This window comes from Leucopleurus acutus (genome assembly GCF_964270905.1).
Source record: "Leucopleurus acutus genome assembly, chromosome: 11".
NCBI classification, from domain to species: Eukaryota; Metazoa; Chordata; class Mammalia; order Artiodactyla; family Delphinidae; genus Leucopleurus; species Leucopleurus acutus.
The window spans coordinates 39,686,279-39,703,380 of record NC_139152.1 but is presented as its reverse complement, the minus strand read 5'-3'; the positions used below and the strand labels follow the sequence as shown (position 1 = coordinate 39,703,380).

Sequence of the window (17,102 nt, the reverse complement as noted above, 5' to 3'; positions counted from 1 at the left end):
CAGGCAGTGGGGCCAGGATGGGTAAGGCGTCAAGGCCTCTCTGGCTCCTTTCATACTAACATTTTTGATGTCTTCTGAGCTGATTGGTTTCCCGTTTCTGTCAATCGCACCCTCAGCCACAATGATGATGTTGAGACGAGAACCACGGTTCCTGGTCTGGTCAAGAACAAAGGAAAAAATGGTCAGTGTTATGAAACTGCTGGACAGGAAAGGGATCAGCGGCAGAGCAGGGCGAGGGGTTTCAAAGGGCGAAATAAGGCGCCGGTACCTCGCTGAGCCGGCGACACAGGTGCTCCTCCCAGTCATCATCTGGCGGACACTCAGGAATAAACACCCAGTCGGCCCCACAGGACAGAGAGGTGACAAGGGCCAGGTATCTGAGACAAGAGCCAGAAGCGTCGCGCCAGGAGCTACGCTCCACCAACAGCCTCTCCCGTTCCTGACAAGGCCTAGTCCCATAGCCACTGAAAGGTCTGAGGAGCCCGTTTCATTCTTGGGGCGAGGGGAAGAGCCCCACTGGTTCCGCTAATCAGCGGGATTCTGTCCCTGAAGAGCCCCTCTATCCACGCTCACCGGCCACAGCGGCTCCCCATCTCAGAGCGCTGTCTGCTCTTTCACACGCGCATGTGTGGGATGTAAGGGAGGCTGGGTGGAGACGGGGAAAGGCAGCCACCCCAAGAGGAGTGTGTACACCTCCAATCTGCCACCACTGGGAGGCCTCCCTGGACTCCCCGGGGAAGAGGAAAGGGCTATTGCCTGGTCCATGGCATAAACGAGTCAAGGTGGGGGATCTTACCCACAGTGCCGGCCCATCACTTCTAACACAAACGTCCTCTGGTGGCTGTAAGAGACAGACATAGGGCTTGCACAGTCCAAGCGGCCCTACGGCCAGGACCAAGCCCCCACCCACACTGAGGCCAAGGAACCTCTCGGCAAGATGCATTTACGCCGTGGGCTTTCTAGCAGGTCTCCTGAGACACTTGGAAGACGCAGGGTAAACACTTTAGCCACAGGGTGTCCCAGGCCTGAGAAAACACCACAGAAAAAGGTGACAGTACTGAGGCTCTGTGCCTGGGAAGGAGGGGGCCTGGGAAGGGAAGGAGCGAAGGGAAAAGAATCGGAGGGAGGACTCCACTAACCTTGAATCCTCCAGGACCAACCTGCAGGAGACTGTCACCCGCCCCGCCCTCCCATTCTCCTGCACTGCTTCCCGAGTCCCTGCCCTTCTGAGCAGCGGCGTAATGGCCACTACTATCTCTGTGACACGGTTGGAAAGGTTTGGGGCTCCCTGGATTTGTCTCAGTCTGGAGATAAATCATTTAGACAAATCATTTTAATCATTTAGGAGACCCCACAGGTATTAAAGACCTCAGAGCGACACATTTGGACAGTGGGTAGATAGTGGCCAGAGGCAGGTCTTATGGCATCTATAGAGCAGTGCAATTCAGTGCTCTAGGGATAATTTTTAGTTAAAAACAATGTTCTGGTCCCAGAAAACTGGTCACTGTAGTCACCATAGCTCAAGCACTTTCATCTTCTCTAGTCCCCAGCTGGTTGGTCTGTCCCAGCGCCACCCTCCCACGCCTCCTCCCACTGGGCCCTCACCTCTGAGCGGTAGTGGTGATGGCATCTACAATCTCTATGATCCGGTGCAGGGCAGAGTCAGTGCCAATGGTCATGTCAGTGCCGCAAAAGTCGTTGTCAATTGAGCCAACCAGACCCACAATGTTCAGGTACCTGGACTTTGCAGCCTCCTCCGCTGTGATCTTACCTGACAAGGGGAAGCAAAGCAGGAGGCACTGGGTGAGGTCCCTGGCATGCTAGGGAGCAGGTGACTGGAGAGCAAAGGGGCTGCAGCCAATGGCAGCTGTTGACAATGGCAGATAAAAGAGGGCAAAGACGGCCCTCTGTGTCTGGGCAACAATTTTCTTCCATGGGAGGGAAAGGCGTGTGTGTGTGCCCATACGCAGAAACCACACTCACGAGAGCAACGTCTCACCTGATTTCTGGAGGTCGCTCAACAAGTCACTCCACTCAGAGCGGAAGGTGTCGGCCCCGGTGAGGCTGCCGTCACCCCCAATGACGCACAGGTTGGTGATCCCGCGCTTCACCAGGTTGTGGGCAGCTCGGAGCCGGCCCTCTCGTTCCCGAAAGTCCTTGCACCGGGCGCTTCCAATCACCGTGCCTCCCTTTGGGGAAGAGGTGGGAGTCAGCTCCCCAGGTGACGTGGCCAAATTTGGGCTCAACACGCTAAGATTGCCCTATCCCAACGCTGTGATGGGCTGGCATCACCACGTGGCTCCCTAGGAAGTCCCCTGACATCCTGAACAGTCACTGGCCCCTTCTTTCGTGTGTGTGTGGTTTTGAAGTTTTATTCTTCATGAAAAGGATGAATGAAGTTCACATGAGTTTCAAATTCCGGAGTCACGAATACTGATGTTTAACTCTGTTGTCTGAGGGTACGTGACTGTACAAGCTTAGCTATTAATAGAAGACATGCGAGTCTTGATTGCCTCAGACACGTTTCTACTTCATCTGCCTAACTCCTCTGACTGCATTCAAGATTGTTCACTTTATCTTAATTTTCAGCTTGGTTTGCATGGGCCTACCCAGAGCTTTCCCTGTTTTTAACCTCCTTGTAGTTCACTGAGTTGGTTTTTGTTTTGTTTTGTTCTGTTTCTGGCCCCTTCTAAAGGAAGGCGAGATGGTGCTGGCTGAAGTATCACAGGGTCATTCCCATGTTCTGCTACACTTCTTAGAAGACTGCTAAGATGGGCCCATTCCACTGAAGGCTTTGTCACTGTGACTGTCCTAAAGAGAATTAGGAATACACACGTATCTGTAGGCTTCTGAAATAATCTCCATCTTTCCCATCTTAGACGTGTAAGAAGCAGCAGCAGTGACTTCAACAGGGACAAGGCACCGCTAATCCTTTCCCCTTTGCGCCTGGGGATCTGTGTGCTAGTGGGAGGAGCCACAAGACCCAGGCATTCACAGGAAAAACTGCTCTGAATATGGAAAGCCCTAAATCCCCAGGAGCTTGTAGACACCCCAAGAGAGGAAAGTACACTTAGGGTTTTCACAAATCATATGAACTCCTGGCATCCATGACTTCAGGGGTATTGATGGAGAATCCTGGCTCATTCTCAGACCACTTTATGAAGGCACCATTGCCTGTATAAAACTTCACAAAGTGCTGCTCATTAAATTTCTTCCCATGGATTTTTTTTTTTAGGGGATTGAGGTAAAGAGTGAGGATACAAATGTAATGTGCAGATTTTTCAGTAAATCAGAAGATGAGTATAGAATGACGTAGAGAAAGTAGCAAAAAGGGCTGTGGATACAATAGAAATCATCCTAGAGTCTTCTTTAAACTCTAAAACGCTCTCTCGGTTCCTTCCTTCCTTAAAAGGTCTGGTATCAGGTCACCTCATCGTCATCACATGAGGACTGGCAAACTTCAGCTCTACTCTGGCTCTGGCTCCAGTCCTCTGGTGAGGTTATTTTCAGGGCCTGATCTTCCCTGTGACTCCAGAGCAGGACCTGTTACGTGCCAGTTCCTCAAGTCTTGCCTCTGACCTTTCTATAAAGAGCAAAGTGTCCTGTGATCACACCCCCAATCCTCCATCCCGCCCCAGGAAACCAGGGTGATGTTTTCAAATGTAAAGAGTAAAGGACAAACATAGCCCCTCTCTGGTCACAGAATCCCTTCTTATCAAACCACATGGCAGGGAATTCAGGAAACCACGAGCCCCAATCCAAGTAGGGGTGAGACAAGAACAGGACAAACACGGGACAGGAATCCTCTGGAACATACCAGCTGAAGCATCATCGAAACACTCTCCCAGGTGGCTTCCCTGATGTTATCTCCACCATCCACCAGGCCTTGATAACCCTGTGGGGTACATTACACCCATTCAGCCTCTGCTAGGCTTCCCCCAAACCCCCAGGATTAAGACCAAGTCCCTGGGAAGAGGTTCTCTGAGAATCAAGTCACCCATCCCGCCTCCCATTACTGACGCCTGGGTGCTCCTGAGAATAACACAGTCCAAGGAAGGAGACGTCAGCTTTTTCAATACCCTCTTCTAGTTTCTCTCATTCTCTAAACATCAGAATGCCCTTCCTAATATTTGATCTTGATTCCTCTTATTTTTGGTTCATCCCATTTCCTCCCAGGGGAACTAGACGACAGATGGTTTTGATAACCAACAATGGAGGAAGAAAAGAAGGGTACGTTGGAAGGAGAAAGGGAGATAAATGTGACTTGAAAAGATAAGAGACTATAACGTTTGAGAGAAGAAAGGCAGACAGACCTTATGGAAAGAAGAGTGGATAAAGGATGAGAGGAAAAGGAGAGGAGGGAACCAAAGAGGACTTAGAACCTCAGAAAGTAAGGCAAACTGCAGAAACACAGTGGGACTCTAGGGCTCTGTCCCTCCTAGGGCCCTGTCTCTGGATGTATTGAATTTGCTGTGAAATACTAACGCATTTCACCTTCTCTTGGGGGAAGTAAAGGGAGGACAGAGCTACTTCTTACTTTAAATCGAATAGGCAACACGAGGACCCAGCCTGCAGATCCCTGGGACCCACCGTCATTACTGGAGCCCCGAGTGGGGAGGGGTGACTTGTGAAGACAGGGAACCAAGACTAACCAGACACAGCAACATAACTGGGAGGTAAGGAAAGAGGGTGGGGAGGGGGAGGAGAAACCAGAGAAAGAATAATGGGGAGCAGAGCAGAGAACCAACCTCATGGACAAAGAAGACACGGGCACCAGTATAGATGCCAACTCGAACCACAGCCCTGACAGCAGCATTCATACCTGCAAGGAGGAAAGTGTCAGAGAGAGGTTATCCTAAGAAACGCAGCCCTGGACTCTAGGATCTGAGACAGTCCTCTTCTAAGGCTTTTCTCTGAATCTAGAATCCTCTCATCCAATTCTTCTGGCCTCACCACTAACGCTGAGTTACTTCATTCAATGTTAATATAGCACAAGTTACCTCCATTCCTCTCCCCTCCCCCCCAAACCCCATCTTTCCTAAGACCTTTCCTTGCCAGGGCAATCTGGGGGATAATAATCCTGAATGCTTATTGTGGGGTTAGATGCTGCTAGATGCTTGTCGATCGCCAACTCATTTAATCCTATCCACAGCTCTGGAGTTGCCTCCATTCTACAGATTTGGAAACTGAAGTTCAAAGAGGTCGAGGTCACAGAGCTGGGACGAGCTCAGCTTTTAATCCAAATCCTAAATGTCTCAATCAACACTGCTGACCTCCATGCTAATCCCAATGTCTGTACGAGGCTTTTCCTTGCCTTCTGCATTGAATCTAGGTATCCAGCTTGTATAGGCTTTTCAGGACAAAGACATGGCTCTCTGGGGCTCAGTGACCTGACCATTCACAAGCTGTTCTTGAGCACAACAATTACTGGCCGGCGGATTCTCCCAGTCTCCACACACACACACAGCTTTTTAGTGTCATTGAGTTGGTGTATGTTCCAGTGTGCACCACACACTGAGATTCTCTGGCTCCCAAACTACCAGAAGAGGTTGTGACCAAGTGTGCAGACAGAATTTGTGGAGGCTCTATGCTCTCCTTCTCCCGCACTGATCTTCTCCTGTGACCCTGTGTGTAACATGTGTATGAGGAACTTACAAATCACACTGCCAATTATTCTGTTTCCACTGGGAGAAACAATTAGGGATGAAACAGAGAGGAGAGCCTTTCCTCCTTTTCCCATGTGAGTACCATCCTTCTCCTAGTAGCTACTCAATGACAAGAACTCTCTCCCAAGAGTATGGGGAGGAGCTGACCTGTCTCAACACACAACACATGGTTGTGAAGACCTCCACAGTAGAAACGATGCCACTGCTTACTGTGCTCAGCACAGCCTCACTGGTGAGACGTTCCTGGGTCTTGATCCTGGCAACCCTGTCTTACCTTGTAATGTGAGGAGGCGATGCTGCGATGGATCAGCTTCTTGTGAACCACTTTAATCACCCTCCCTCAGACACCCCTGTATACATTACACATTTTTTGTTTCAATCTAAAATCTATTCATAGGGTCCTTAACCCTGCCTGGGGAAATATCATATATCAGTGAGCACCAGAGAAGTCAGTAACTGGAAAAGTCTGCAGCAGCAGACTAAAATCCATGACAAACTACTGCATTATCCAAAGCTATCTGGAATGGAATAGAATCAAAAAGACCAGAATGTCTCTTTGGGGGTTTTGTTTGTTTGCAGGCTGACAAAGGTTGGTACTACATGGCGACAAGCTCCAAATTAAATTGAAGGTTCATTCACTTACTGAACAAATATTTATTAAATACCTCTCATGCTCCTGACACTATGTAGGCACTGGGTACGCATCACGGAATGATAGAGAGTCTGGGGATACAAAGATAAAGGACTCAGGAATGGTCCTCAAGACTTGGGGAGAATTATAGTGTTATCCCAAATTGGATCCATATGGAGGGGATTTGTACAAAGTGCAGGGGGGACAAGGAAAAGGAACATCTACGCTGCCAGGAGGAAGCCGGGGAAGGTGATACAGAAAACACAGCATTTGTCCTGAGGCCTAAAGGATAATTTCCTTTCAAATATTTTTGCTAGGTGGATGAATTTGGGGAGCATGTTATAGACGGAGGAATAGCACAGATAAAGGTGAGGGTCAAGAAATAACCTTAGGAAATTCAGTATTATAAAGAATAAAATGTACAATGACGGCGAGATGAAGCTACACAGATGGGCAGGCACCTGTGTGCCCAGCGAGGAAGTCTGGCTTTTATTCTGAAGGCCAGGGCTTGACTGGGGATCCATGGGTGATAGTTTCAGGGAATCCATGAACCCCATGAAACTATATGAAAATCTTTGTGGGCACAGGCATTTCTTTTGGAAGAAGGTCCACAACTTTCATTTGATTCTTTTTTTTTTTTTTTTTTGGCCGTACCGCATGGCATGCGGGATCCTAGTTCCCCGCCGGACCTGGGATCAAACCTGCAGCCCCTTCAGTAGAAGTATGGAGTCTTAACCACTGGACCACCAGGGAAGTCCCTCACTTGATTCTTAAAGGGGTCTGTAACCTTAAAAAAAAGTTGCAAGCAACAGAGAATCTTTGAAGAACTTTGAGAGCGGTGGAACATGATGAGATTTAAGTATCAGAAAGATCACTCTGGCAGCAATGTGAAAGACAGAATGAAAAAGGTGACACTAGGGTTAGATGGCAGCCTAGACAAAAACGATGAGGGCCTAGACTGGGAGAGTGGCATTTAGGACAAAACAGAGATACTGGACAAGAGACGCCTAGGAAACAGAAGCAACAGGACTTCCATCTAATCGGCCATGTGATTAGATTTCAAGGTGTTGGAGAGGAAGGAGGAGCTGTCCCGTGACTGGCTTAGGCCACGGGGAAAACGGTGGTGCAGTTAACTGAGCAGAGGCGGCTTTTGGTTCGGGAAGGTAGGGGTGGGGCTGATATATTTATATTTGGATCTGTTGAGTTTGAAGTTCTTGTGGAACATTGATGTGGACTTGGAAGAGACTGTCTCAAGAAAATATGTAAAATTAGAAGGGAAAAGGGCAAGGAATGGAACCCTGAGGAAAACCAACATTGAAGGAATGGGCAGAGAAAGAGGAGTTCCATGATGAAAACTAACACTAACACTAACTAACACTAAACTAAAACTAAAACTAACATGATGAAAACTAACAGGGGTTCCATGATGAAAATTAACTAGCAAGAAAGGCAAGAGGAGAACCAGGACTTAGCAATGTCTTGGAAGCCAAAGGAGACAGTTTCAAGAAGTGGGAACATTGCCAAATGCATCTGATAATTGATCTAAGGTGAGGACGAGAAGGTTGGGCTTGCCAACAAGAGGTCATTGGTGAGCAATGATGTCAAAACTTACCTCATACAGAGTGAAGTAAGTCAGAAAGAGAAAAACAGATACCGTATGCTAACACATGTATATGGAATCTAAAAAAAGAAAAAAAGAAGGTTCTGAAGAACCTAGGGGCAGGACAGGAATAAAGACGCAGACATAGAGAATGGACTTGAGGACACGGGGAGGGGGAAGGGTAAACTGGGACGAAGTGAAGAGAGTGGCATGGACATATATACACTACCAAACGTAGAAGAGATAGCTAGTGGGAAGCAGCCGCATAGCACAGGGAGATCAGCTCCGTGCTTTGTGATGACCTAGCGGGGTGGGATAGGGAGGGTGGGATAGGGAGACGCAAGAGGGAGGGGATATGGGGATATATGTATATGTATAGCTGATTCACTTTGTTATAAAGCAGAAACTAACACAACACTGTAAAGCAATTATACTCCAATAAAGATGTTAAAAAAAAAAGAAGAAAACTTACTTATGACATCACTAAGGCAAAGCCCCATGAAGTCTAGAAGTCTAATTGAAGGACTTAAACGAATCAAAACAAAAATCTGTAAAGGAAGGGGGCTTCTCAGAAGCTTTAGGAAAAGCCTGTGTGTATGAAAAGGTTAGAGTCAACACAAAGCCATCAGTGCTTTAGGAAAGATGAATAAATTCAACTTAAAAAGATCAGAACAGATACGAAACTATTGTTTGTTTATTTATTTTCTAGACTTTCACAAGGCCTATGGAATTCTCTTTCGGCTACCTGGAGTCCCGGAGTATATATCTGTAATCTTAAGAAGTAAGGAAAAAACCTTCTGAAACATATAGGCTGGAATGCTGTTTCCTGCTCCGGAGGTGAGCAAGAGTAAGGGAGAAAACATTTAAGGAAAACAAATCACTTAAAAGGTTTTAAGTGTAAAGCAAACAACAGATGGTGGACAGGAAATATCCAAATCCATTGGGCAGAAGAGAAATCCCATAAGAAGATTCTCTTTTCTCCTCCCTCTGCCTTCTCACTTCAACCGTATCAACCTCCAGAGGTCATCCTTCCTGCCTCTGAATTGGATATCTGAGTGTTTCCCTAGAAATCGAGTTTTAGGACCCCTTTCGTGCCTCTGTGCCTGTGTCTCAAACCCCTAGTTCCCTAGAAATCACAAACTGGGCTGTATAGATAGCTTACACTAGAAAGCCCCAGCAATTCTCTTTTTTTTTTGCAGGTTCACGGGCCTCTCATTGTTGTGGCCTCTCCCGCTGCGGAGCACAGGCTCCGGACGTGCAGGCTCAGTGGCCATGGCTCACGGGCCCAGCCGCTCCGCGGCACGTGGGATCTTCCCGGACCGGGGCACGAACCCGTGTCCCCTGCATCGGCAGGCGGACCCCCAACCACTGCGCCACCAGGGAAGCCCCCCCAGGAATTCTTTGGGCTCTCCTACTTAACATCACTGGCCTCTTCTGGTCCCAGGCCAGTCTTTGGCTGCTCCATGTTGCCCTAAATAACCCTCTATGAGCAGCTGTCTGACTTATTAGAAGCAAGATGAAGGATAAGATTACAGGCACCATCCAGTGGGTACTCTGGGTACAGCCAGGAGGGGCTCTGGAGAGCATCAGACGCACATACTTTGGAGTCTCCAATTACAGCCTGTTGGGAAGAGGCTTTAGGGAGAACTAGGGGTGATGGGCCTCTAAGACATGAGATAGAAGAAGAAACAATGTATGTCTTGGTCACTACCTTTTTGCTGAAAAGTTTCTTTCTACCCTAACTGAACATTAAATAAGAAATAAAGGACATGAGGAGCAAATGTTTGTTAGATGTGAATTATACTTTCTGATGGATATGCAATTAAAAATTGTAAATCTTACAACAGCAATCCAGAGAGGGAATAGAGTCCTCCTCCTATGAACCTTTAAAAATAGGATAAACATGCATTTGGAATGGACTGCCTGTCTGGAGACAGAGGGATAGAGTAGATGACTGAGGTCCTCTCCAGCAGAATATGCCGATTTCATAAGGCCAAATGTAGCATGGTTTTAAGAGGACTGGACCACTTCTGGGCTGGAAAGGGAGTTAGGATTTGGTATCTAATCAGCCCAGTTTCTGAGTTCAGGATGTCTGATTCCTGGCCACTCTTCTACATTAAGAGGTTACTAGCCTTGCTAAGTTCAGGGAATGACAGAGCTGAGGCCCCTCTTGATCTTACAGAGCCCAAACTCACTTTCCCATGTGTCCCACAGCCTCTAGGGAAAAACCTTTCTGTGCCCTTTCCCTGTGAGAACTAGGGCCCCTCAAACCCATCTCCAGGAAGGTCACTTCTGCATTTGAGCTGCTCTCTCAGTTGGGACCTCTCAGCTCTACTTTGAGTTTTCTGTTTTGCTTCCTTCCTCCCTAGAATTCCATCCTCTACCGCTCTCAGTCCCTACTGACATGCACCTGTGATGTTATGGGGATTCACAGTGGGGTGTTTCCCTAGGTACACTGTGCCTGTCACAGAATCCCATAGGCGTCAGTCCAGTTGGGCCCTCCAGAAATGAGCTTATCAATAGCCCCTGCCTCCACAGAAGACGATCCTTCCCTTAAAGTGGGTGATGGGCATCTCTAGAATAAGAGGGTCTCTCTGCTCAGGATCAGAAGCTGAGAGGGCTCTGCTGCTCTTGGACCCACGTTAAATCTTAGACCTTTTTTTTTTTTTAGCCTCTTTCCCTTTCCAGGAAGCTCTACTTTTTCATAAATGCAGAACTCTGTGTGCTCCATCTGGATCTTTTAGCAGGCTCTCACTTCCCCTAACCTGACAATCCAATTCCACAGGCCATCCTACCAAGGCTTTAGGATCAACACTCAGAGTTCCTGTTGAAGAACTCATTATTGGCATGGGATTCTTTCCAGGAGAGGAGAGAGAAGCAACAGAAGCCAGGGCAGCAGTCTCTACAGCCTCAAGGAGGGCTCTGCATTCCGAATCTGGCTCCTATTCCTAAACTCAGGCCTCTGTGCCCTCCTTCCTGTTTCCTCATTAGAGCGTTCTCCTGTTCATAATACATATCACAGTTATAAACATTAGTTTAAAATATACTTAAAGTCTCGCTTAACTAATATACTAATAAGAAGGATTATAAGAGCAAAGATGGTGTGTGACTTTTCCACTGATGTAGCCTTAGTGCCTACCATCCTGTTTGGCACACAGCAGATGCTCAACAATTCACTTTTTATTTAATTAGTAATGCATTTATTGCATCATGTACTATTCTAAGCACTTTACTTAAATGAAGAGTTCAGTTTCTTGAAATCTATCTTTTTCATGAACTTTTCCCTGGTTAATCCAACCAACGCCTATCATTTCATTACGTAAGTGGATTCTACTTGGTTAAGACACACTTGATTATTTTTATTTATGTGCCTTACGTAAGAATTCTAGTAATGTATGATATCTTTCCTCATTAAAGTTCCCGAAGGAAATCAACTTCTCCACAACACACAGGACAGGGCACTATACAAAGTGGGTGCTTGACACAAAGTCTAGGAAAGCCTAGGGAGAGTGGAGCAGAGGGAAGGGGAGGCTAGCTGAGATCCCCTTCTTTCTCTCTTTTTCTCATCACAGTCTCCATGTCCTAGTATCCCTTTCAAAGAAATTCTGCCTCTCTTCAACACATCACAAATTACGATATACAAGAACGTACACCAAAGCGGGAAAACAGTAAAAATAAATAAATAATAAATTGAGAAAAAAACACCACATCCCCTATCTGCCACTTCATCTTTCCATATACCTGATATTTCTGACTCCTAGGTTTCTTGGACTCAACCCAGAGACGGTTCTCTCTGGCTTTGCTTTCTGCCCCACCCCCTTGGATATGTACTGATTAACTGCTGCTGTTCCATCTGTTCAAGGGTTAAAGGAATGGAAGGGGAAGAAAGGCCAGAGAATGACAGAATGACGCCGAAGTGTGCCTAGTAGAAGGAACTGTGCTGTAAGAGTGAGGCACCTAACCCTGGACAGTGCAGGAGCTCTGCAGACATCAGAACTGGTACCTGAAGATTCACTAGGGCCCACCAAATACCAATGCCAAATCTCCTCCTTTCCCCATCATTTCCAACGTACTTGAAGTGAATCCACCTACCGCCCCCTCAACAATTTTATCTCTTTAGTCTATTTCTTTCCAATGTTGCTTGAGAAAACACCAGTTTTCTAGGTACCAAAGGACCAAATGGTCCCAAATCTTCAGAGAAACTTGGAAAGATGATTTATGGAGACTTAAGTAAATAAAAGTGGAGCAAATGAAATCCAAAAGCACTTGTGGACTTAGACCTGACAGAGTTTTAGGGAAGCCCAAGGTTCCAGTGTGAATCTACAGCAGGAGGATCTTCAGGAGGATAGTTCTGTTCTACAGGCTAGGGAAGTGAGGAAACTCAAGGCAGCCTCCAAGCCACGGCTTTCGTCTCCCCCCAAGCTGGGCCCTCCTCCTTACCTTGGGCATCGCCACCGGAGGTTAACACGGCGATGGCTTTGCCAACCCCCAGGGTTTTGGCTGCATGGTGCTCTTCATGGGTCATGATCCACTCTAGAATTCAAGAGAATGGCCAGTTAAGACACAGCGGGATCAAGGTGCTATGAGCTCAGGGGATGATGGCTCTGTTAGACTGGCTACAGCCACCTCAGTCAGGCTCTCCCACTGCACTGAGTCTGAGCTTTGCAGCCTGGGATCTTTGGACTTCCTCCAGAAGAGAGCCACACCCCACAGAGTGACAAGCTGAAATGTCACAGAAATCAAGCCCAAGACTGCAAAAATCCTCGCTAATCCCTCCCACCCCAATTGGAGCCTATTTGGAGAATGAGCTAAGGTCAAGGAGAAGGGTGGGTGACTGAACAGAAATGAGAAAGGAAAAAGTTAAGTTAGCCTCAAAGATTCCTCCCTTTTAAAGAAGGGAAGGGCTGTTGCAGCGGATAGGAATCAGATGAGGCTTGGGGCACTGAAAACTAGCAAAGTGGAAGCAGAAAAGCAAGGGCAGGGTGGGTTATGGTGAAGATTAGGGTCGGGTGTGATGGAATTGGGCTAAGCTAGAACAGGAGTTTGAGGTTATAGAGGCACATTGGAGCTCGGGCAAAACAATGGTTCAGGCTCAGGAATGGTTAGGGACTTGCTCTGGCTGTTCCCATCCCTCTCAGGGTCTCTGCCTCCTAAGCATCTCTTGATCCTTTATCTTCAGGCCTTGTTCCTCACACTAAATACTATCAAATGGGAAGAGTAACACAAAATCACTGCCACATATACACAGATATGTACACGTGATATGTGAACACCTTCATATTTTTGTCTTTAGGGCTTCTCTCTCTCAAAGGAAAACAAAAGACCTACTTTTGTATCCATAAAAATGCCAATGGAATCATCACTCTCCCAGTTATCCGGGCTAAAATCTGTTATTTTTTAAATTTATCTCCTCTTTACTCTCAGAATCAAAACGGTTACCAAACCCTATTATTCTTCCTTCTTATTATCTTCCCTTATCCTTCTCTTCCTTTCTGTCCTCACTGCCTCTTTCCACCTGAATTGCTTATTACAATAGCTGGTCTCCCTCTGCTTGTGCTTCCCTTCTCCACTCTATTTGAGACACAAAATAAACCTCCATGGGAAGGTCATAGGCCCCTGAGGCCTCGGTGGAGGGAGGATTCATTCACACCAACAGGAGCTGATGACCTTTTAATACAGCTCATGTTTCTGCTGTGAACCCAGGGCAATCAGGGTAGCTGCTGATAAAGACATAGGTCACATACAGATCCACACACATGCCAATAAAATACATGCAATGAGACACTCATGAAGAAAAACATACAGAAACACACATAGTGCTGTTAACAAACACAGATTCACAGACATGCTACATATAATCAGTGCTGACAGATAAACCCAAACTTTTTGGGTCGGCATTCAAACTTCCATGATCTAACTCTTGCCTAGAGTTTCAACCTTTGCTCCCATGAATTCTCTGCTCCGTTATCACCTGAACATTTCTTTGTTCCTCCCCACTTTTGTGCCTGTGCACACTGCATCACTTGTCCGGAAGGCCACCCTGGTTCTTTCCACAGATCAATATCCTACTCCATTATTTAAGGCCCGTCCTAGTCACATCCCTGTTAAACCTATTAAGCCCTCACTGATTACCACAGGTCAAGGAGGGCTTCTTTCTGGACCTCCTCTAATCACATATTGTCTGAAACCAGATCATTCACTTAGCACTTAATTACTACTTTATGTGATAGTTTAATTGCTTCTTACTTACTGGAAATGTTGGACTAGATAAGGAGTCAGCAAACTGCAGCCCATGGGCCAAATCAAGCCCTTCTAATGTTTTTGTATGGCAGCAAACTAAGAAAAGTCTTTACATTTTAAGTGGTGGAAAAAACAATTCCGTGACATGTGAAAATTATATGAAATCCAGATTTCAGTGCTCATACCACTCACATTCTTTTGCATATTATCTATGGCTGCTTTTGTGCAGAAGAGATTATTGTGACAGAGACCTGATAGCCTGCAAAGCCTAAAACATTTACTATCTGGCCTTTAACAGAAAAAGTTTGCAGACACCTGGACTAATGATTGCTAAAGTCTTTTCCCCAACTAGACTGAAAATTCCTCGGGGTCGGGGTGGGGGGGGGGGTGGATCATGTTCATTTTTTAAACTCTCCCACGGCCTACCAAAGCCTAAAGAAGTCTATGCACATAAGAACAGGAGTTCAATAAACACTTATCGAAAGCACTAGTGAACTGACAAACAACAGGAAATGCACACAAATATAGAAAAATTTTAAAATATGCTTGGATACAGATGTACCTCTATATTCCCTCTACTTCTAACACATACAGATACAAATAGGACCTAAGAAAGAAGATAGTGACAAACAGTGAGATGAGAGGAATACAAACACACATAGATAGAAACACTCTCCTATTTAACCAGAATGTTCCTGTGCAAATTTCTGCAGTTCTCAAAAAAAAGAAAGACTAAGTGGTTGCAAATAGGAAGGCAAAATTTTGGAAAGAAGAGAACAAAACATGTGAGTACTATGCTGATCCCTTTTTCCCTGAGTTTTTTTCTTCTCAGCCACTCTGGGAGCTCATCACTGGCAGAAACCCATACAGGGATCTTCCACCCACAGAGGCTTCAGTGAGGGAGAGAATTCATCATAAACGGGGAAGGTTAGGAGTGCGGACCGGCAAAATACAGCTCAAATTCTTCTTCTGCACCTCTATGTTATAGAAGCACCAGTCACAGATATGCAAGCAGATTCATGAATAAACAGATCAACAGTGACACACGTAGAAACAGATATGTTAAAACCTATATATAAAATCACAGGTGCGGAGATAAGCACGCGGGAGGGAGAAATACTGGAGTGGCAGCATTCTAGGTGCACTGATTTGAACTGGATGAGTGCCAGGGTAGGAGTCGGGCGGCCGAGGGCCACTAGGTCCGAATACCACCCACCCATCCGTGATTTCCAGGCAAAGGGGCAGTGCGTGCAAGCCGAGCGAAGGGGCTAGGATTCTTCACCCATCCCCCGCCTCAGCTCCTTCTTCTGATGCTATGCCACCTCTTTTTTTCCCTTCTGCTCCTTTCTGTTCTCCCCACCGCCTCCTCCCAGCACGTTCATTCCCACCTCGCTCTCAGCTTTCCCCCTCGCTCTTTACCCAAGGGCCCCTCTTGCCTTACAGTCTTAGCTCTCCTCCGCCCGGTCTTCCTTGCAGATTGTCCTTGGGGAAGGGGGGAGGGGAGCTTGGCGAACACGGGGAGGAGCCAGGTGGAGGCAACAGGGGAGGGGAAAGAGGAGAGCCTTTCCAGCCTCCACTAAGCTGATGCTGGCCCGGAGGCTCCGCCTCCTCCTGGACGCTTTTCTCCTCCCCTTCCCCCTCCCGCTAAGAACACAGCTCAAATGTGACACCGGCTTAGTCTCTTCACTCCGCAGAGGGTTCTGGAGTCCCCGCATCTATCTCGGGAGCCATCAGCTCCTGTGTACAGTGGGAATCAGAATTTATTTAGTTGCTTCCCTTGTTGTCATCAGAGACACTTTTTTTCCGAGCGGGGGCTGCCTGAGACTCCTTGCATTCAAACATCCTCCGCAGCCAATAATAAGCCTCCCTCTCTGGCCCTATCCATTGTCTCCCACCTCTATCACTCTTTGAACAAACATTTATTGCAAGTCTGTGTGCCAGGTTTTGTATTAGGTTCTGAGAGATGAAAAGACAAGTGAAACAGAATCCCTGCCCTTGAGGAACATTGATCACTGGTATTTTCTATGGAGGGACCTCAAAAACTCCTTTTACATTTATGTACCTTTCTCAGAGAAAATACGGAGAAGCTACCTAGGAATGAGAGTACTAAGAGGCAAGACCCCTGCCTTGATAGCCTCATTCTCAAGACTGCACTAGAAGCGGGTGCAGGATTCTGATAGTGAACCAAGCATATCTGTTGGGCTACAAAGCAAACAGAATCCATTCTGGGAACATAGGTCCAATACTACCACAGCAAGAGGTGCAACCTTTACTCAGATCCTCTTTACTCTTTCCACTGCTCCACCCATGCCTTGTTTCAATGCCTCTCCACAGTCATCTCTCATCTCCTTGCTGTTTCTACTGCCCTTCCTCTTGCTTTCTTTCGTCTCTGCACCTGCACATTCTACAAACAATAAGAATGCAAGTGACTAGGAGATAAAACCATGTGACTACACAAAATTAACTTTTGTACTGCAAATGATACCATCAAGAAAGTGAAAAGACAGGGCTTCCCTGGTGGCGCAGTGGTTAAGAATCTGCCTGCCAATGCAGGGGACACGGGTTTGAGCCCTGGTCTGGGAAGATCCCACATGCCGCGGAGCAACTAAGCCCGTGCGCCACAACTACTGAAGCCCGCGCCGAGAGCCCGTGCTCCACAACAAGAGAAGCTACTGCAATGAGAAGGCCGCACACCGCAACGAAGAGTAGCCCCCGCTAGTCTCTGCAACTAGAGAAAGCCCACGCGCAGCAAAGAAAACCCAACACAGCCAAAAATAAAAACAAATAAATAAATTTATTTTAAAAAAAAAAAGAAAGTGAAAAGACAACCCATGGAATGGGAGAAAATATTTGCAAATCATATATCTGATAAAGGACCAGGTATCGAGAATATGTAACTCTGGCAACCCAACAATAAAAAGATAACCGAATTTAAAAATGGACAAAAGATCTGAACAGATACCTC

General features: G+C 46.7%; 1 protein-coding gene across 3 annotated transcripts in view; it reads right to left on the bottom strand.

The window, feature by feature from the left end:
* The window catches only part of PFKM (phosphofructokinase, muscle), a 39,200-nt gene that overhangs the window by 9,810 nt on the left and 12,288 nt on the right, over positions 1 to 17,102 (bottom strand). For 2 of the 3 annotated variants that reach the window (XM_082851124.1, XM_082851125.1), the window contains 8 exons: positions 12,338 to 12,430; positions 4,749 to 4,822; positions 3,818 to 3,895; positions 2,000 to 2,189; positions 1,606 to 1,771; positions 797 to 841; positions 269 to 377; positions 61 to 156 (listed from right to left, as the gene is read on the bottom strand). In XM_082851124.1, the coding sequence (XP_082707250.1) occupies positions 61 to 156; positions 269 to 377; positions 797 to 841; positions 1,606 to 1,771; positions 2,000 to 2,189; positions 3,818 to 3,895; positions 4,749 to 4,822; positions 12,338 to 12,430 (851 nt within the window). Of the gene's footprint in view, positions 1 to 60; positions 157 to 268; positions 378 to 796; positions 842 to 1,605; positions 1,772 to 1,999; positions 2,190 to 3,817; positions 3,896 to 4,748; positions 4,823 to 12,337; positions 12,431 to 15,578; positions 15,614 to 17,102 lie in introns of those variants that run through there. The other variant, XM_082851126.1, reaches the window with a different exon arrangement.